This window comes from Cheilinus undulatus, linkage group 17 (genome assembly GCF_018320785.1).
Source record: "Cheilinus undulatus linkage group 17, ASM1832078v1, whole genome shotgun sequence".
In the NCBI taxonomy this organism is placed as follows: Eukaryota; Metazoa; Chordata; class Actinopteri; order Labriformes; family Labridae; genus Cheilinus; species Cheilinus undulatus.
The window spans coordinates 8390148-8407715 of NC_054881.1; the positions used below are offsets into that span (position 1 = coordinate 8390148).

The 17568-nt window shown below is 38.6% G+C and overlaps 1 protein-coding gene across 1 annotated transcript in view; it reads left to right on the forward strand.

The window, feature by feature from the left end:
- The first annotated feature begins 13900 nt into the window (after positions 1–13900).
- The window catches only part of pik3r1 (phosphoinositide-3-kinase, regulatory subunit 1 (alpha)), a 36657-nt gene continuing 32989 nt past the window's right edge, over positions 13901–17568 (forward strand). The window contains exons 1-2 of the mRNA XM_041810241.1: positions 13901–14135; positions 16571–17199. Of these exons, the coding sequence (XP_041666175.1) occupies positions 16860–17199 (340 nt within the window). The 5' untranslated portion in view covers positions 13901–14135; positions 16571–16859. The remainder of the gene's footprint in view (positions 14136–16570; positions 17200–17568) is intronic.

The window sequence follows — 17568 nt, forward strand, 5'->3', positions numbered from 1 at the left end:
TGAACACTGACCTTAACTGAGTCAAGTGAGGCCTGCAAGTCTTCAGAAGTTGTTCTGGGTTCTTTTGTGACCTCCTGGATGAGTCATCGATGTGTTCTTGGAGTCATTTTGGTTGGCCGACCACTCCTGGGAAGGTTCACTATTGTTCAAAGTTTTCTCCATTTGTGAATAATGGTTCTCACCACGGTGTCCCAAAACCTTTGTAGTTGCTTTGTTACCCTTTCTAGACTGATGGATGTCAATTGCCTACTTCACTTTGTCAGACAGGTTCTATTTAAACAGGTCTGGCAGTAATCAGGCCTGGGTGTGGCCAGTGAAATTGAACTAAGCTTTTAAAAATGTGAGGTTAATCGCATTTAATTCATGATTTAAGAAGGTGGGATGATTACTTTTTCACATAGGGCCAGGTAGGTTTGGGTGGCTTTTTTCCCTTAATAAAAGAAATCATCATTTAACTGTATTTTTTGTTATCTCATGTTAACTTTGTCTAATATCACATTTTTGATGATCTGAAACAGTGACACATTTTGCAAAAGTCACATCTATTAAATTTAAGCTTAGACAGCATCCATTGACTCAGACTGTGTCATGGCAGCCACAGGAAGTCAAAAGAGAATTGAGCCCTCAGCACCCTATAGCAGTATTTCTGCTTCATTTTCCATGATTTTTATGTTTTTTATAACTAATATTTGGTTTAGTGGTTAGTAGTTCAGCTGTCTGTCATACAACAAACATGAATATATATATAAACTTAAAACAAAAAGTAAGGCAATTTGTGTTTGGAACATTATTTCTTTGTTGTAACAATGCTTCTTGGAAATTAATCTTATACTGTTGTAAAGCCTGTTTATTACTCTTTAAATGATGCCACATTTGTAAGGATCATGCATTTGTTGGATGAGCAGCAGAGCTGAGTATGTGGGTTGCGCCCATGAAAAATGTGTCAAATCATCTCTGCCAATGCAAAACAGCTGATTCTGCTATTGACTCTTGTTTGGTGTTTGGTGGGTTGGATGATTGAAGTTTGAAGAAACAAGACATTTTACAATTTATCATTTAACAAACAGGAGCCTCAATAGTGTGTGGAAGAACCATACACTGCCACAACAGCTTGACTCCTCCTCCTCATGCTGGTCACCAGCCTGGTCACTCACTGCTGTGGGATGGCATCGCATTCTTCAACCAGCATTTGTCACAAGTCAGTCAATGTGGTTGTGTTGGTCACGCTGGCACGAACAGCACACCCAAGCTGATCCCACAAGTGTTCAATGGGGTTAAGGTCAGGACTGCTAGGTCCATTCCATCCTCTCCACTCCCAAATTCTGGAGGTAGTCTCCAAAGGTCCATGATGGTGAGGAGATCCAATGGGGGAGTGACAGGCATTGAGAGTGTTCTGAGTTTTTGGGCTGACATGAGATGAGGAGTGAGGCACTGGAGAAAAGGAGAGACAAACAGGATCAAAAAAATGGCCTCAATAAGCAGAGGTAAATTTGCAATCTTACAAGATGATCACTAGAGAGCTTCTGAAGAGAGCCGTTGTACCGCTGACTGGAGCGAACAATACTCTGGCGCTGAGGCATGAGTCTGCAGCAGTCTTGTAGAGCGCTTGATTGCAGAGCAGCCACAGGTGTGACCAATCAGCCTCAGCACCGTGGAGGAAGGGAGCAGCCTCTGGGAAAAAATAAAGGTGAAAAGCACCCAGCAACACTGGAAACAAGGTCCACGAAAATAAAATGAGTGTAGAACAAAATCACCACACCTACATGCCTTTTGGTGAACTCTAGTCCAGATTTAATAAGTTTTCTTCAACAGCCACTTTCCCATAGAGCTTTCACTGGTGAAGACCCCGGCCAACACTGGTCTCTCCCATCTCAGCTGCTGAAGCTTGTAACTCCTTCAGCGCAGGACTAGGTGTCTTGGTGGCCTCTCTCACTAGTCTCCTTCTTGCATGATCACTCAGTTTGTGAGGACGGTCTGATCTAGGCAGATTTACACATGTGACATATTCCTTCCATTTCTTGATGATGGATTTAACTGAACTCTGGGGGATATTCAGTGCCTTTGATTTTTTTTAATATCCATTCCCTAACTTATACTTTTCAGTAACCTTTTCTTTGAGTTTCTTGGAGAGTTCTTTTGTCTTCATGGTGTAATGGTAGCCAGGAATACTCATTAACAAGTGAATGGAACTTGCAGACACAGGTGTCTTTATACTAAAAACACTAGCACCAATTGGCTGCACCTCTGCTGAAGTAGGTCATTCTTTAAAGGGGATGAATATTTATGCAGTCATTTATTTCATATTACATATTTTTGTTTAACTAATATTACTTTGTAGAAATCTGTTTTCAATTTGACATTAAAGAGGCTTTTATTTGAGTTTTTTTTTTGTCAAAAAAGGCAAATTATATTGGCTATGATTGAGTTATAAAATCAATGAAAGGGTAAAACATCCAAGGAAGTAAATATATTTATAGGAACTGTGAGTGCTGCCTGCATGAATCAGAATTAACATTTTCAGAATGCAAAAAAACAGCTCTTTTAACATAAAATGATCTTTAATGTCAGTTATATGGCAATAAAAGGTGTATATGATTATATATGATTATCTGTGTCCTTACTGCATCTCTGCACTGATTTACATTTTAACACTTTGTGCACAGTGGATTTAATGAAGCATGTAATCATTAAGCTGCATGAACATGTGAACCACACATATTTAATGCATGCTGGTGAAAAATATGCCATAATAAGTAGATATGCCAATTATTTTGCCTGTCTCAGCCCACTGAGTTGAGAAAAAATGTCTGTTTTTTATGTAAATTCAAAGGTGGGATGGAGTATGTTTTCTTCACATTCCTCTCCTGGATAATAGGCACTTAAAAACCAAAGCATGACGAAACTACCAACAATCAAATGTGCCAATACAGCCGAAAGGTGACCGGGTTTATAGTCCTCCTGCGGTGATGGGGAACCAAAGCATAAGGAGGAAGTATCTGTTTTTCCTTTTTTCGTTTGAATAGGCGTTGGTGGGTGATGCATTTCACAAGTTCATCTTATGTTAGCGAACATTACAGGGTTATCCATGTGAGAATTCTCAGCTTGCTCACAAAAGTAAAAGAATTGGTGAATGGCAAGAGAGAGAGGTGGGGGTGAATAAAAAGCCGGGAGCCTCAGAGCTCTGCACACTGGAGTTAGCCATTATTTAAAGCCTGAAAACACTGCATAGATTAATGGTTTAAGGGGCCCAATCCACGCAGAATGAATTCTTTAAAAAGCAGGTCCCACTGCTTCGACATGAAAGGGACCCGGCTGCCATTTACCTGCAGCTTTAATTCAGCGTCTGAGAGCTCACAGAGCACGCTACCCCCCCCCCAAAGAAAAACCCCTCTGACACATTCTGAAGCAGGGGAAAGAGCTTTTTAGCATGTTTAAATCCTCATACGTCAAGAAAATGCAATCTGCTGCTGCTGAGAGCTGAAAAAATAATCCTAAGACTCTGCATGCTTTTCCACATGAAGCAGTCACATGACGTTTAAGTGCTTGAATTCATGTAATCTTGCTACAGTCATGTTTTCCGATACAGTGTATCATTTGCATTGAGAATACTGTATGATTATTCTGAATTGTGAGTTTGTCTACCTATTTTTGGAGAGCTGTGGACGGCTGTGGCTCTGTAGGTGGCCTGAGAGCACTTCACACTTAGAAAATTACCATAATAAAAGACAAAGAGGTTGACACACTGTATGGGGGACCTCAAGTGCTCTTCTCGGCATTCGTGTCTGCTGAAAATGCTATTTATAGTTAATTATTCAAGTCACAACTCAGTTTACAGCTTAAGGTTAGTCATTTCAGAACAAGAGGAACACTGTAGTCTGTATGCAGAGAGCAGCTAGTTTCTTCCTTATTAGGGGAGTGATTTCATTCTAGTGTCTGTGCACTAAATATGAAACAAAATCACAGCAGAAAACACTTTATTTACCAAGTATGTCTGGAAATTTAAGGAAGTTGACTCAGTTTGGACATTACTTTCAACCCATCCATCTTCTTCCACTTATCTGGGGTCAAGTCACCTCAACTGACTCCTTTCGACGCGAAGAAGAAACGGCTCTACTTCGAGATCCTCGGATGTTTGAGCTCCTCACCTTATCTCAAAGGGCACATTCACACCAGAGCTGTTTGGTCCACTTTAAACGTACTCTTGTCTGGTTTCCTGGATAGTCCGGTTTGTTATGAGTGGTGTGAAAGCTCATACGAACTCTGGTGCTGACCACACAAGCGGACTCTGGTCTTGGTTCACTTCCAAACGAACCTTGGTGTGGTTTGTTTGAGGTGTGAAAGCAAAGCAGACCAACTTCTGTACCAAATGCAGGAAGCGGCACAATGCGCAATAATTGACGGATTTATATATGTGTTTTAAAGGTCACATATTTTACCTCTTTAAGACAAGTTTATATTGGTCTTAGAGTTCCTCAGAGCATGCCTGTGAAATTTGTTGCTAAAAAACACTCCAGTATTGAATTTTTGCATGTCCAAAAACCCCTCTGTTTCAGCCCTACTCAGAACGAGCTGTTTCTGTGGCTTTAAATGTATATGAGCTGTCTGACTCCCTCCCTGACGACGCCCCTCTCAGGAAATGGATGTGGCTCTCCTGATCCGGCTAAGAGGAGGACAAGGAGAGGTGGGCAGAACTTTCTTCCAAGCAGGGATGGCCAATCGAACCTGGGGGCGGAACGAACTCCCCATATGACATCATGAGGGGAAAATCTGAGAAAGGCTTGTTTCAGCACACGTGTTCTGAAAGGTGGAGAAAGAGAGGGAGTGGATTTTTCTGATTCTTGGGGGGATTGTGGACAGGCCAGGGGCACATATTTTTGTTAGAAAAGCCTGATATGTGACCTTTAATATGCTTAAATACATGTCACTACCTTGCTCATTGTCTGTGTAGCCATAGCAACACGTCGTAGTCTCTTGCTCACATGTTGACTCGCCTCTTTCTTCTGTACCGATTCATTCGTCTCATGTAAAAAACCCCATGCTGGAGAGCTCACTGCTTTGTTGTCTGCTCATAATGCCCCAAAACAAAAGCAGAAACCCCAAGACAGCATAAATTTGGTGTTGTTTTATTGTTGCAGAAGGAGATGGATTTCTGGCTTTGTCTTCTTTTCTTCTTTGCCCCTCTTTGTTTGGGACGACAGCGCCACAAACTTATGGTTTGGTTCGTTTGACCAAGGACAATGTGAATGCGAACCAAACCACAGGAAAGTACAACAGTGTTGCATTTTGCCAGACTAACAGGTGTGAAAACAACCAAAGGCTGAGCCCAGCCACCCTCCTGAGGAATCTCATTCTGTTCGCTTGAACCCGGGATCTTTCGTTTATTCTTTTGGTCATTCCCCAGAGTTCATGACCACAGGTGAGGAGTGGGACGGAGATCGAGCCGTAAACTGAGAGTTTTGCCTTTCGCTTCAGCTCCGTCTTAACTAAAACAGTGCAGTACAATGTCTGCAATACCGCAGATGCTGCACCGTTCTGCCTTTCGATCTCGCAATCCCTTCTACCCTCACTCTTGAGCACGACCCCAAGGTACTTGAAGTCCTTCACTTGGGGCAAAGCCATTACTCTCAATGTATGGACAAAGTTGTTCCAATCACAGTCAGTGATTTTTTTCCTCAGGTTCTACCCTTCCCAAATGCAGACTATGACCTCTTGCCAAGATGGATGTGGGACATACCATGCAACGGATATGTAAAACACCTTATTCCTATACATATGATTGAGGGCATAGTTTCCGGTAATGTCACTGACAAAAAAAAATATATATTTCTTGGGAATGCACCATATTATCAGCATGATATCTGTATTGGCAGATATGAACATTTCTCCTGATATTTACAAACGATATTCTGCCATAAAAATCCTCCTTATTAGCTGTCGACACTGGCCATATTCACAAATAAGTCAAGGACAAAAGTTTTAGGTCTGAACTACATTATAATATCTGTAAATATCATATGGGCTGAGATTTTTTGTAAATATCAGTGTATAGGATAATGGAAACTACTGAACATATCCATGTCATGTCTCTTGGTCAGGTGTAACTTGTAGAATAAACATATCCTACATTTTTATTGATTTCATTCCAGGGGTCCTCCTTAGAGACTTCTGGAATATTAAGACCAGCTAAAGTTATTTCAGCCATAATACCTCATATCTGATGCACATCTATAATGGCTATATCTTGGAGTCCCTTGGAGCATGAGGCCCCAGGCAGCAGCATAATTCTGCCTAATGATTAAACTGCCTATGGTGATGTGATACCATGCAATGTGATACACTTTATTGCCCCTTGGGGAAATGTGTCTTGGACTCCAGCAATACTTGAATTTTGAGGAAATGTCAGGCTTGAAAGTTTGTTTGTTCTGAATGATGTAACTCTAACCCTGTAGTTAAGGGTTTGAATTTGTTTTGTTTAAAGGGAAAGCATAATAAGCTTGAAGGTCAATAGGCAGCATGAGCAGATTGCTGTGATTTGATGACAGTAATACTGCTTGTAGTTCAGCGTATTCATAATATCAAAAGAGCAGAGAAGAGTAAACTAGCAGACAGATAAAACAGACTGAAGCAGTTTCATGAATGGAGATCACACCAATCACATGAAGTCCATAGTCAAGCACTGATCACAGGGATAAATGTTACCAACCTGTTCCACTCACAGGAAGAGAATTTTCCTCAATAGCACCTGCTGCGTTATCAGGTCTGCTCTTTGATTCCATGCAGAAAATTGGCTGGGAGTGGCTGGAAAAATGCAGATAAAGTTAGAGTGAAAAAATCTGATTGTTTGCATTCACACGTGTACCCTAAAAACTTATTTGTGCAAATGTGAAAGCACCAGTCAATGATTTCTTTTCTAGCTTTTATGCTACAATGGGGTACAAGATAGCTGTGCCAATTTTGAGTTTGATATCCTATTTCTGACCAAGGACAGCCAAAGCCCTGTAATTGGATGGTTCATAAAATGATCTTACCAGATTTTTGTGTGTTAGATGTGTTACGAGTGTTTCAGCTTTCCCCTGTATTCCTGGAAGATGGTCAGGACAGCTCCAATATGAACAAGTCAACATAAAGTGTTCAGTATCAGAAATCCTGATTTTGTTTGTCTTTTTTTTTCGGGGGAACTCTAAAGACAACTGAGCACTCTATGTTGATTGGTACATGGAATAGAATGATAGCCAATCAGAGGCTGACTGAAGGAGGAAGCACAACAAACACAGCCATGGTAATGATAGTAAACTGAAGCACAAAGAAATGGAGGAGCAACTTCTTGATTTCTGGCAACAACATGAATGTTCATAAAAATGTCCTGTAAAACAGACCACAGTCAAACTGACAAGGAGAGGAGCAGGATTGAATTTTCTACCACAATGGATGTGGCAGATAGCTAACAGTTAGCAACATTAGTTTGTTCACTCCAAACTGAAATAATATGAAAAGAGACAAAAGGTGGCTAGAGAGTGTGGCAAATAAAAGCAGCATCAATGGGGAAAATGGCAAAAGATGTGGTGAATAAGAGCAAACAGCAGCAACAGCTGGTTTAAAGTGGCAAAAAAAGGGCAAAAAGCAGAATGAATGGGTTAAAAGTGGTAGAAAGAAGTGGGAATATCAGTTAAAAGCAGCATAACTGGGTTAAAATTGGCAACAAGAAGTGGCAAATATGGGCAAACAGTAGCATATATGGGTTAAAAGTGGCAAAAAGAAGTGGCAAAAAATGGTTTTAAGTGGCAAAAAGGGCAAAAATTAGGTTAAAGGAACAAAAATGGGTTAAAAGTAGTAAAAGTTAGCAAAAAAAGGGCAAAAAGCAAAAACAAATGGGTTTAAAGTGGCACAAAGATGTGGAAAAATAGGTATAAAGCAGCACAAATGGGTTAAAGTTGGGAAAAAAACGGTTTAAAGAAGCATGGATGGGTAAAGGCAAAAAGCAGCACAAATGGGTTAAAACTGGCAACAAGAAGTGGCAAAAATGGGTTTAAAGCAGCAAAAATCAGTTAAAACTGGCATAAAAGTAGAAAATATCTGCAAAAGCAGCAACTATAGGTAAAAGTTGCAAAAAATGGGAAATAATGGCAAAAAGCAGCCTAAATGGGTTAAAAGTGGTAAATAAGCGCAAAAAGCAGAATGAATTGGTAAAAAGTGTAAAAAGAAGTGGCGAAAATGGGTTAAAAGTGGCAACAATTAGTTAGAAGTGACAAAAATTGGAAATAAGGTCAAATAGAAGTATAGAACAATCAATGATGGGTTAAGAGGTGGTGAAATTGGTTAAAAAGTAGCAGGAATAAAGAATTTCAACATCAGAACCTAATAATATCTTCACACACTTTTAGCTCCAAAATGAGTTAACCGTTAGCCAGGACACCAGCGCTCCTGATCCAGCACACACACACACACACACACACACACACACACACACACACACACACAGACATCATCAATAAACAGGAACTAGAGAAGCCCATTCTCTGGGTTTATCAAGCCACAAGCCAGTTCTGTGGGCATACCAGTGTGAGATAATAGCTCTGGTTTCAGAACTCTTTTAGACACCAAATAAGTCTTTCCAAAATAACCAACTATTTATTCACTCTCCATTTTACTAACTGCATCTGAGAACTGATATTTTTTTCAGCCATGGTTCAAACTTAATTTGGGGAAGTGAAACTTTATTTAAATGTAGTTTCAACAGATTCAATGAGTGTTTATTAAGAGTAGAAACTACCTTCACTGCTCTGTTTGTGCCGCTATTGTGTAAATCCTGTCTGCTCTGTGCTAAAGAGAAGGAAAAAAACATTATGTCCACATAATATTCTCAGTTTAAACAAATGTGTGGAATTATGTGGAATTTGGAAAATGGTTTTGCAGCAGGAGAGCGGACCCATGCATGGATGTTTTCATTATAAGCTCAGTTAGGTATAAAAACATTGGTTTAGTGAGAATATGAAACAATAACATACAAATAACATAAGGCCCTGGCTTTTGCAACATAGCCACTCTACTTTCAAAGCAAACACCAACCCGACTGTTAACATAAAATGAGAAAATACTCAACAAAGAACACTTAAATTACGTGAAATATATTAACTAACATGATCGATGTATGCTGACGAGGATTTAATGCAATTTGAGAGATCTCTATAGAAACTATTACATGTTAGGTAAATATTCAGCAATATGCATGGGTAGGATGTACATTTGTCAAACTAAGATGTGAGATTGCACACAGAGTAGAACAACCATTTCCTCATATTTCATATGAAAAGCTCTGCATGCAAGTTCATCAGAATATACGTAACACAGCACTTCTAAGGCACAGTGCACATTACAGTAGTCTTTTTGTAAAATGCCAGCCATGCTGCACAAAATAGAGAGAATTTTCACCGGTTTACAATCTTTGCCTTCCTCTATAGTAGCTGCCGGCTACAGTGGTGGTTTGTTTCAAAATCTGTTACTTCTGCATTTTAAATAAAATGAATTAATAAATAAGTCAAAATTCATATTATTACCTTTATTTCTGTGATTTTTATACGTGGAACGATGAGCCATCCTGAGTGGCCCAAATGGCCCATAGTTGGCCCATTTGCTCAAATTCCAGATGGTCTGTCTGTCACTACCCACCCCCTCTTCTTGGCTGGCTATGAGCCTGAACCTGGGATGTCAGGAGAGTGGGGGGAGTCCTTTAGATGTTTTTGATTGGTATTTAGGAGTATTTCTTAATCAAGAAAACTCAAAGAAATGTCCATAAATGATTTGCAAAATTATAAGACAATCTGAATCAAAGGCTGAAATGTCCCATAAATTATCCAAAATTTGTAGTTCATGTTTAGATCATGCAAACATGTGTGCTAAATTTACACACGTACTCTCCTGTTATGACAAAGATCAGTTAATGACTAACTTCAGCTGAAGTATAACCGCCTTCTTTTCAACTCACTGAGCTTTGACATCAGTTGCTTATTATGAAGCCTGACAGAGTTTATGGGAAACAAGATGTACTTAAAGCAGAAAAATATGTGCAGCACTGAAGGTCCTAGACAAATTTAACCATGGAGACAACAAAGTGTATCATATTGTATACGGGGTGCATGATATTGGATTAACGTGCTGATATTTACAAATTTGTTTTAGCCAGTACCAATATTGTTGCCAATTTATAACACAACTTCTACTGCAAGAAAAATATCAAGCCTTTCCAATGTACTAGCTATGGATGACAATTCTCCTGATTAAGCAGCAGGTTTGCATGGTGATTCCTGGAGGCAATCACTACAAAGTGCCTGAAACAACATACACATTCCTATGTGTTTGCAAAACAATAATACAGTGAAGCTAGCTGAGGTTCCAATATAAAACTCCAGTTCTTTGAGCACAACTTAAAATCAAAAGTGAAAAAAATTTAAAATTTCTGTTTAAAATCTGCACAAACTTGTTTGTGAATTATATCAATATGTACAATCTATGTTAATTAGCTGTAAATGGTCTTCTCAGCAGACACTGATAATTGAGTTTTGAGTTAATATCTGCAGACACAGTATAATACCAATAATATTATGTATGACTATATTGTATCATATCCTATTGTACCATACTACGTCATAATGGATATCTCACCAAATATTATTGTTCTGTATCCTATTGTATCCCATTGTATTGTATCTTATAGTATCATATTCTATTTTATTAAATGGTATCAACCTGTATAGTGTCGTATGACATTGTGTCATAGCTTGTCATACTGTATCACACCTTATTGTGTAGTATCAAATCATATCGATTCACATCGTATTCTCTTCTATCCTGTCATACTGTATCATATCGTATCGTTTTGTATCGTATCATATCATACCTTATCGTATCATATCGTATCGTATCATATCCTATTAAACCGTATTGTATACTACTGTATTGTATCGTATTGTATCGTAACGTATCGTACCTTACTGTATCGTACCTTATTATATCATATCCTATTGTTTTGAACACTAACAATTGTATTGTATCATATTATATTTTATTAAATGCTTACAACCCGTATCAAATTTTATCGGATCGTGTCTACTCTGAATGCTACCAACCTGTCTCATGTCATATTGTATGGTATTGTATGGCATAATATGGTAATGTATCATATCCTTTTGTTTTGTATGGTATCAGCTGTATAGTTTTGTATCGTACCCTAACATGCTGTGTCATACCTTATTGTAGCTTATATCGTATCCTATTGTATCCTATCATATTGTGTTGTATCATATTCTGCTGTATTGAATAATAACAACCATCTTGTATCTTAATCATTCTGTATCATAACATTCTGCAATGCTACTTAACGTAATGCACTGAATGGTATCATATCGTATCTTCTTGTGCCCTATTGTACTGAATGCTAACAACCTGTACTTCATATTGTTTTCTTACTGTAAATTTTAATATCTGCAGATACTGATAATTGAGTGTCATACTGTATCCTAACATACCCTACCATTTCCTATCATACCATGTTGTATAGTACTGTCTTGTATCTCTCTATATCATATTGTATCATATTGTATTATGTCCTATTGTTTTAAACACTAACAATTGTATTGTATCATATTGTTTTGTATGGTATCCATTGTATTGTATCCTATACTACTGTATTTAATGCTTACATCCTGCATCATAGCATATCAGATTGAGTCTACTCTGAGTGGTATCAACCTGTCATGTCATATCATATGGTATTGTATGGTGTCATATGGTAATGTGTCATATCCTATTGTATTGAATGGTATCAACCTTTATTATTTCATATCATATCTTGATGTATCCTGTGATACCATACCATACCATATAGTGGTACATGGTATCGTACCGTACCGTGTCATATCGTACATATGCTACTTAACGTAATGCATCATATCTTATCCTCTTGTGTCCTATTGTATTGAATGCGAACAACCTGTACATCATATTGTATTGTTTAGACAGTTGTATTATATTGTATTATATGGTATCAGCCCATATTGTATGGTAGGGTATGGTATTGTATCATATTGTCTATCCTACTTTATTGTATCCCACTGTATTGTATCTTGTTGTGTTGAAAGGTATTTACCTGTGTCATGCCATATTGTATGGTATCATATCGTATCCTACTGTATTGTATTATATCAGCCTGTATAGTTTTGTATCATATTGTATCCTATTGTTACCATATGAAATAGTAACCATCTATTATCAAAGTGTTCTTTTGTTTATTTCTTTCAATTAGATATCAGAATCCAGACCAATAAATGTTCTATGTATGCACAGATGTACTGTGGGTAACATCAGAGCAGCAGATGGGTCACCAGGGTATTGACTATTTAATCGGGTGAGGTGTGGTGATGGCAGAAATAAGGATTACATGGTCTGGTGGTTCAGATATTAATTTCCATAATCTACAGCGGAAATATAAACCCAGACTTTAATATGCAGTGTCTGTCTGCTGGACACAGTATGGTCTGGCTTTGGAGAGGAGGAATACAAAGTAATTCTACTGTCAGTGCAAACAGGAAGAGAAATATGAGATGTATGCAGTTACTGTGTGGCTAATGTGGTGAATGAAAATTACAACATTTGTGGATATCATCGGAAAAATTAGATTAGGTAAATTTGGTTTGAGCTTCCTTATGTACCAAAGCAATGGGTTTGAGTTCATAGCAACGGTCGATTTCAACACAGCCAACTTGCATATTTTCTTCACTCTTCTTCCTCTTTTTCTGATGGCCAGAGATGTCTGCTATGTGACTGCAGAACACTCCAGAGGGGCCTACCGTCGTACAAAGCTGCTTACAGCCTCTTTTAGCACAGCCGGGACAGTAGGGTTTATACTTGATAGGGGATTTCTGCAAGCCAGCCTTCTCTCCCTGCCATAATTAGGCCACCCACATTCACAGTCATGTGCTTGAGATGGTGACTGTGTCAGATTTGTTGTCATTCGACTATGAGAACATGTAATGATTTATAAGAAAAGGCAGCAAAAGTGAAAACATTTACTGAATAAACAACCCAAAACGTGGTTATGCTTTCCTACGTGTGAGGAGAATGTACTGTGGCTGATGTTTTGTGGTCGATTATATCAAACTGTATGACCAAAAAGAAAAAAGGTAATAGTTTATGGCTGCCAAGAAGGCTACATTAAATTTAATCTTACTGCCAGATGGCTTGGTTGTAGGATATTCTCAAATAAGCACCTGCAATAAGTTGCAATTAAGATTGGAAAATGAAAATGTAGATTCTTTTTCAGAATGTATTGTATCAGCATTTGCACACTTTAAACTCAGTTGCATGTTGTAAAGCATAATTTGATTATTTAAACAAAGAAAAGAAGGAATTTAAACAGCCTTTATTTTATGTAAATTTGGGAGAGGGCCTCTTGTTGCCCTTGGGCCGCCAGTTTCCCACCCCTGGTTTCTGATACGGAACAATGTAACGGATAAATAAATGGATATCAGTAGTTTTGCTCTTTACACTGTGTGGGATACAGTTAGGAGGCACTAAAGAGGATGTGTAATGTGATATCTGATTACTTTGGCTGATAATGCTGTGAAAATAATCCCTGCTAAGGATAAGAACACATGCTGGCAATAAAAACCCAAAGGATCCTGGTTAACAGGAGGTTTGCGTGCAGAAGTTATGTAATTTCCATAGGTGTTTTATGTTGCGTGCTACAGTGCATGGAAAAGGGGAGTATGCACCTTCTGCGAGGACCTGATTGGTCAAATCGTCAGACGTTAATGATTGACGGAGACGCGGGCCAATGAGCGCTCGAGCTTTGTCTTGCCCCTCGCTGGCCGCAGAGGCGACGTTGAAGGGAGCATTTGTTCAGGACGGGGGAAGCCGTGCCGTTATGTGGACAGACTGCGGGTTGTAACAGTTTGTCCTGCTCGTTAAACGGATTTAAACGCCAACTGAGGATTGTTGTTTTTAACCTTATAGGTAAATGATCTTGTCCGGGTTGCAGTTTGTTGACGGTATCCCGTAAGTCTTAAGTTTTATCAAGTGAGAGCGATTAGTGTTGAAGGAAGAGGAGTCGTTGGATTTGCCTGTGGATTCATGCGGACTCGGTATGTAGCCTTAATGCTGTTCAAGCACGATAACTCTGCTAGAAAATGCTAACCATGCCATATTAAAAGTGGCTGTTTTAGAAGGTTTTTGCTAGGTTGTGTTTTAAACCGTTTCCTGATGTTACTTTGCTGTAAAGTTACTTTCTACCTCTTCGTAAACTTGCAACTTTTCCCATTTTTCCGTTAATACCACCTTATTCAACTTTTCTTGTTCTTTAATTTCAATGTTTGTCCGGTTTCATATCAAACAAGACATGATATAGGTCCAGTTTACTTTGAATGCTGTTACTCCAAGCAGACTTATGGCTAATTGGTCCCAGTCGACCATGTTAGCAAGCAGACGCTAGCTTAGCTAACTTAGCAAACCACTCTGCTCTAGCGATATTTTTTCAGACACTGTAACGTTTAGCTGCATTAGACTGTCGAAAACTTCATAAAAATATTTCTAAGTCACACAAACCCACATTCAACGCCTTAATTATACTTCCAACACGCTTTTCAGTCATTAACATACCAGGCGTGTGGATATTTAGTTATATAACTGCGGCGTAGTGAATTAAAGCTGTCACGCATGATGCTAATGTTAGCAACCATATGTTGGCTGTGAAGCACTGCAGTGTGCAAGAAACCATCAAAAATTAACCACTGAGAAAAGGAGTATGAACTAGTGAATAAATTACTTTAATGGCTGTCACGTCGTTGGAATTGAGAAGAATGATATGAAATACTAATGTGATGTGGGCCATTAACTACAAAGCCTGTCCTCAATTACGATACTAAAACACCTTTTTGATACAGCATAATACAATTTCTATTATTTTAGTGACCCATGGTGTTAAAAAGTTTCAAAACTAAAACTAAACCTAAGTTTATTTGAAAAGATGGTTGCGTAGCAGAATAATGAGTCCATCTTAATTGCAGGCAAACTTCTGCACCCTGTTTTAATTGCAAGAACACTGGCAATATATCATGGCAAAAGCATTGCCAGTGTTTAAATTTAGTTTAATATGTAGGATTTGGCCTTCAATTTTACATAGCTGAAAACAAGAATTACCCAACATTGAGTGTCTAGGACTTATATCTTTTTTTTGTTGTAATGCTTTATGGTATGTTGATTTTGCTGGTATCACAACAAAGTGCTGCATCTCTGTATCCTGACATCCCAATTAGCTACTGAATAAAATACTGAAATAAATTTAAGGAATGCAAATTTGCCTTTGCCATAGCCAGAAAGATCTAAGTCTGTCTAAGGTTTCATGAAGAATTATAGCATAAATAATGAATCTTGTCTATCTTGTGTTACGATGAAAAAAGGTTTGCAAAGTATTTTTTAGAAATTCAAGAATAAATGGCTGCACTATGGTTCCAATAGTGATGCATCGATGACTGTAATAGTATTGGTGCCGATAGTAGGGATGCACAATGTTGGGTTTTTGCAGATATGCCAATATTTATAAAAATAAGTGTAGCTGATACTGATATCAACCCTGATATTTAGTTCAGACCTAAAACTTCAGTCCTTAAAAAACAGAATTTAAAGTTTGAGGATGAACAAACTTCAGTCTTTAAAAGATGCTTTTAAAAATGTGTTTTTTGGGCTTTTTATGCCTTTATTGAAAGAGGGGGACTATGGAAAGGGTCGGAGAAAGGGATTAGAGATGGAGGGAGACACATGCGGGAAAGGAGCCACGGACTTGAACCCAGGCTGCCCACATATGAGACGTGACCTAACCACTAGGCAATCTGCAGCCCCTTAAAACAGGTTTTGAATTGTTAGGAACAAGGATAAATACAAAAAATACTTCAGCTGATGAAGTTCTGTAGGTCCCGCCTAAAACTACTCTAACTTATTTGTTCTTTTGGCAAATATTTATAGCTTTTTATTGGCAAAATATTAGTTGTAAATGTTGGCAGAAATCTTGATATCTACAGATACCTTTAATTTACTTTTTTTAATACCAACAAAATCGTGCAACCTTTGCCTAAGTTATCTCACTTATACTGGTAAAACTAGGTGATACTGTTCTTGGTATCATTTTACAGCATAATGATACCCTCTCATTATTTGAGAAGGCAGTGGAAGCTGGAATCATGTCAGCAGTTTGGTGCTATTTTTTATAAAATGAGGATGGCTGAAGTAGGGTGACTGGCAAACTATGCACTACTAAACTGTCAAAAGGAGGGCTGAGAGACATATAATGTAATTAAACAAACTTTTAACATGGTTTTAAGAACTAAAGTGTTTTTAAGTATTCATATTGTTCTTACACTGGTGAGCACCCACATTTAAGTACTTGAACTCTGGGGAAAAAAGGTTACCAGTGCACCCCTGTCATATTTGCATAATAAGGTTTCACATCTGTATTTTACTTGTTGTAGTTACTGCTACTGTCTTATGCAATGTATTGAAAAATGCCTCCTCTGTCACCTTGCAGGTTCAGGTTGCATTCTCAAGATCACAGCTGCAGGCCTTTTATTGATGGGTACATACTGCGAGGTAGCACACCAAGAGAGCTGGAAATCATTCAAAAGAGACAGGACCTGTGAAAGAATGAAGACAAGCTAGATGTTGTTGTCTTCAAAGAACTGTCGGAGTTGAGCTTTCTTGGAAGAATACACCTACGGCAAATGTGAGCCTGGACTAAGCACATAATCAGAGAAACCTGAAAAGTAGCTTTGCTGCAGTGTAACTTCTAAAGAACACATTGACTCAAGGTGATCAATATGAGTGCTGAAGGATATCAGTACAGAGCGCTTTATGACTACAAGAAGGAGAGGGAGGAGGACATTAATCTGCATGTGGGGGATATACTTTTAGTAAGTAAAGGAGCTCTGGTGGCTCTTGGGTACACTGATGGGCTTGAACAGAGGCCTCGTGAGATTGGCTGGCTGCCAGGCTTCAATGAAACCACTCAGGAAAAGGGGGACTTCCCTGGGACATATGTTGAGTACGTTGGAAAGAAATGGATCTCTCCTCCTACACCTAAGCCAAGGCCCCTCAGACCCTTACCTGTAGCTCCTCCTGGGGCCTACAAGACAGAGGCGGACTCAGACTCAGAGCAAGGTAAGTAAACCTAAAAGGACATGACTGTATTTTGAAAAATGTGTTTATTCTTTATCAACTTCGTTTGCAGACATTGCAAATAATCCAAGCTTAACATATGTCAGCACAACACTCCACTTACCTTTATTCAAGCACAATTTCCATCCTGCACTCCATGAAGACATGAACAAAAAACAATATTGCATTGAACTAACTGGCCCAAGATCGGCTCCACTTCTGCTTTTAGGCACATCTTATAGCTTCTGTCAGTAAACTAAGTGTTCTTGGTTGTAAGGCTATGTAATTGATAGCAGTCTCTTCATTAAGGTAAATGAGCATTTGTAATTAAAAGATTGCAAAGGTCTAAATTTATAGCAGTAATCAGAAAAG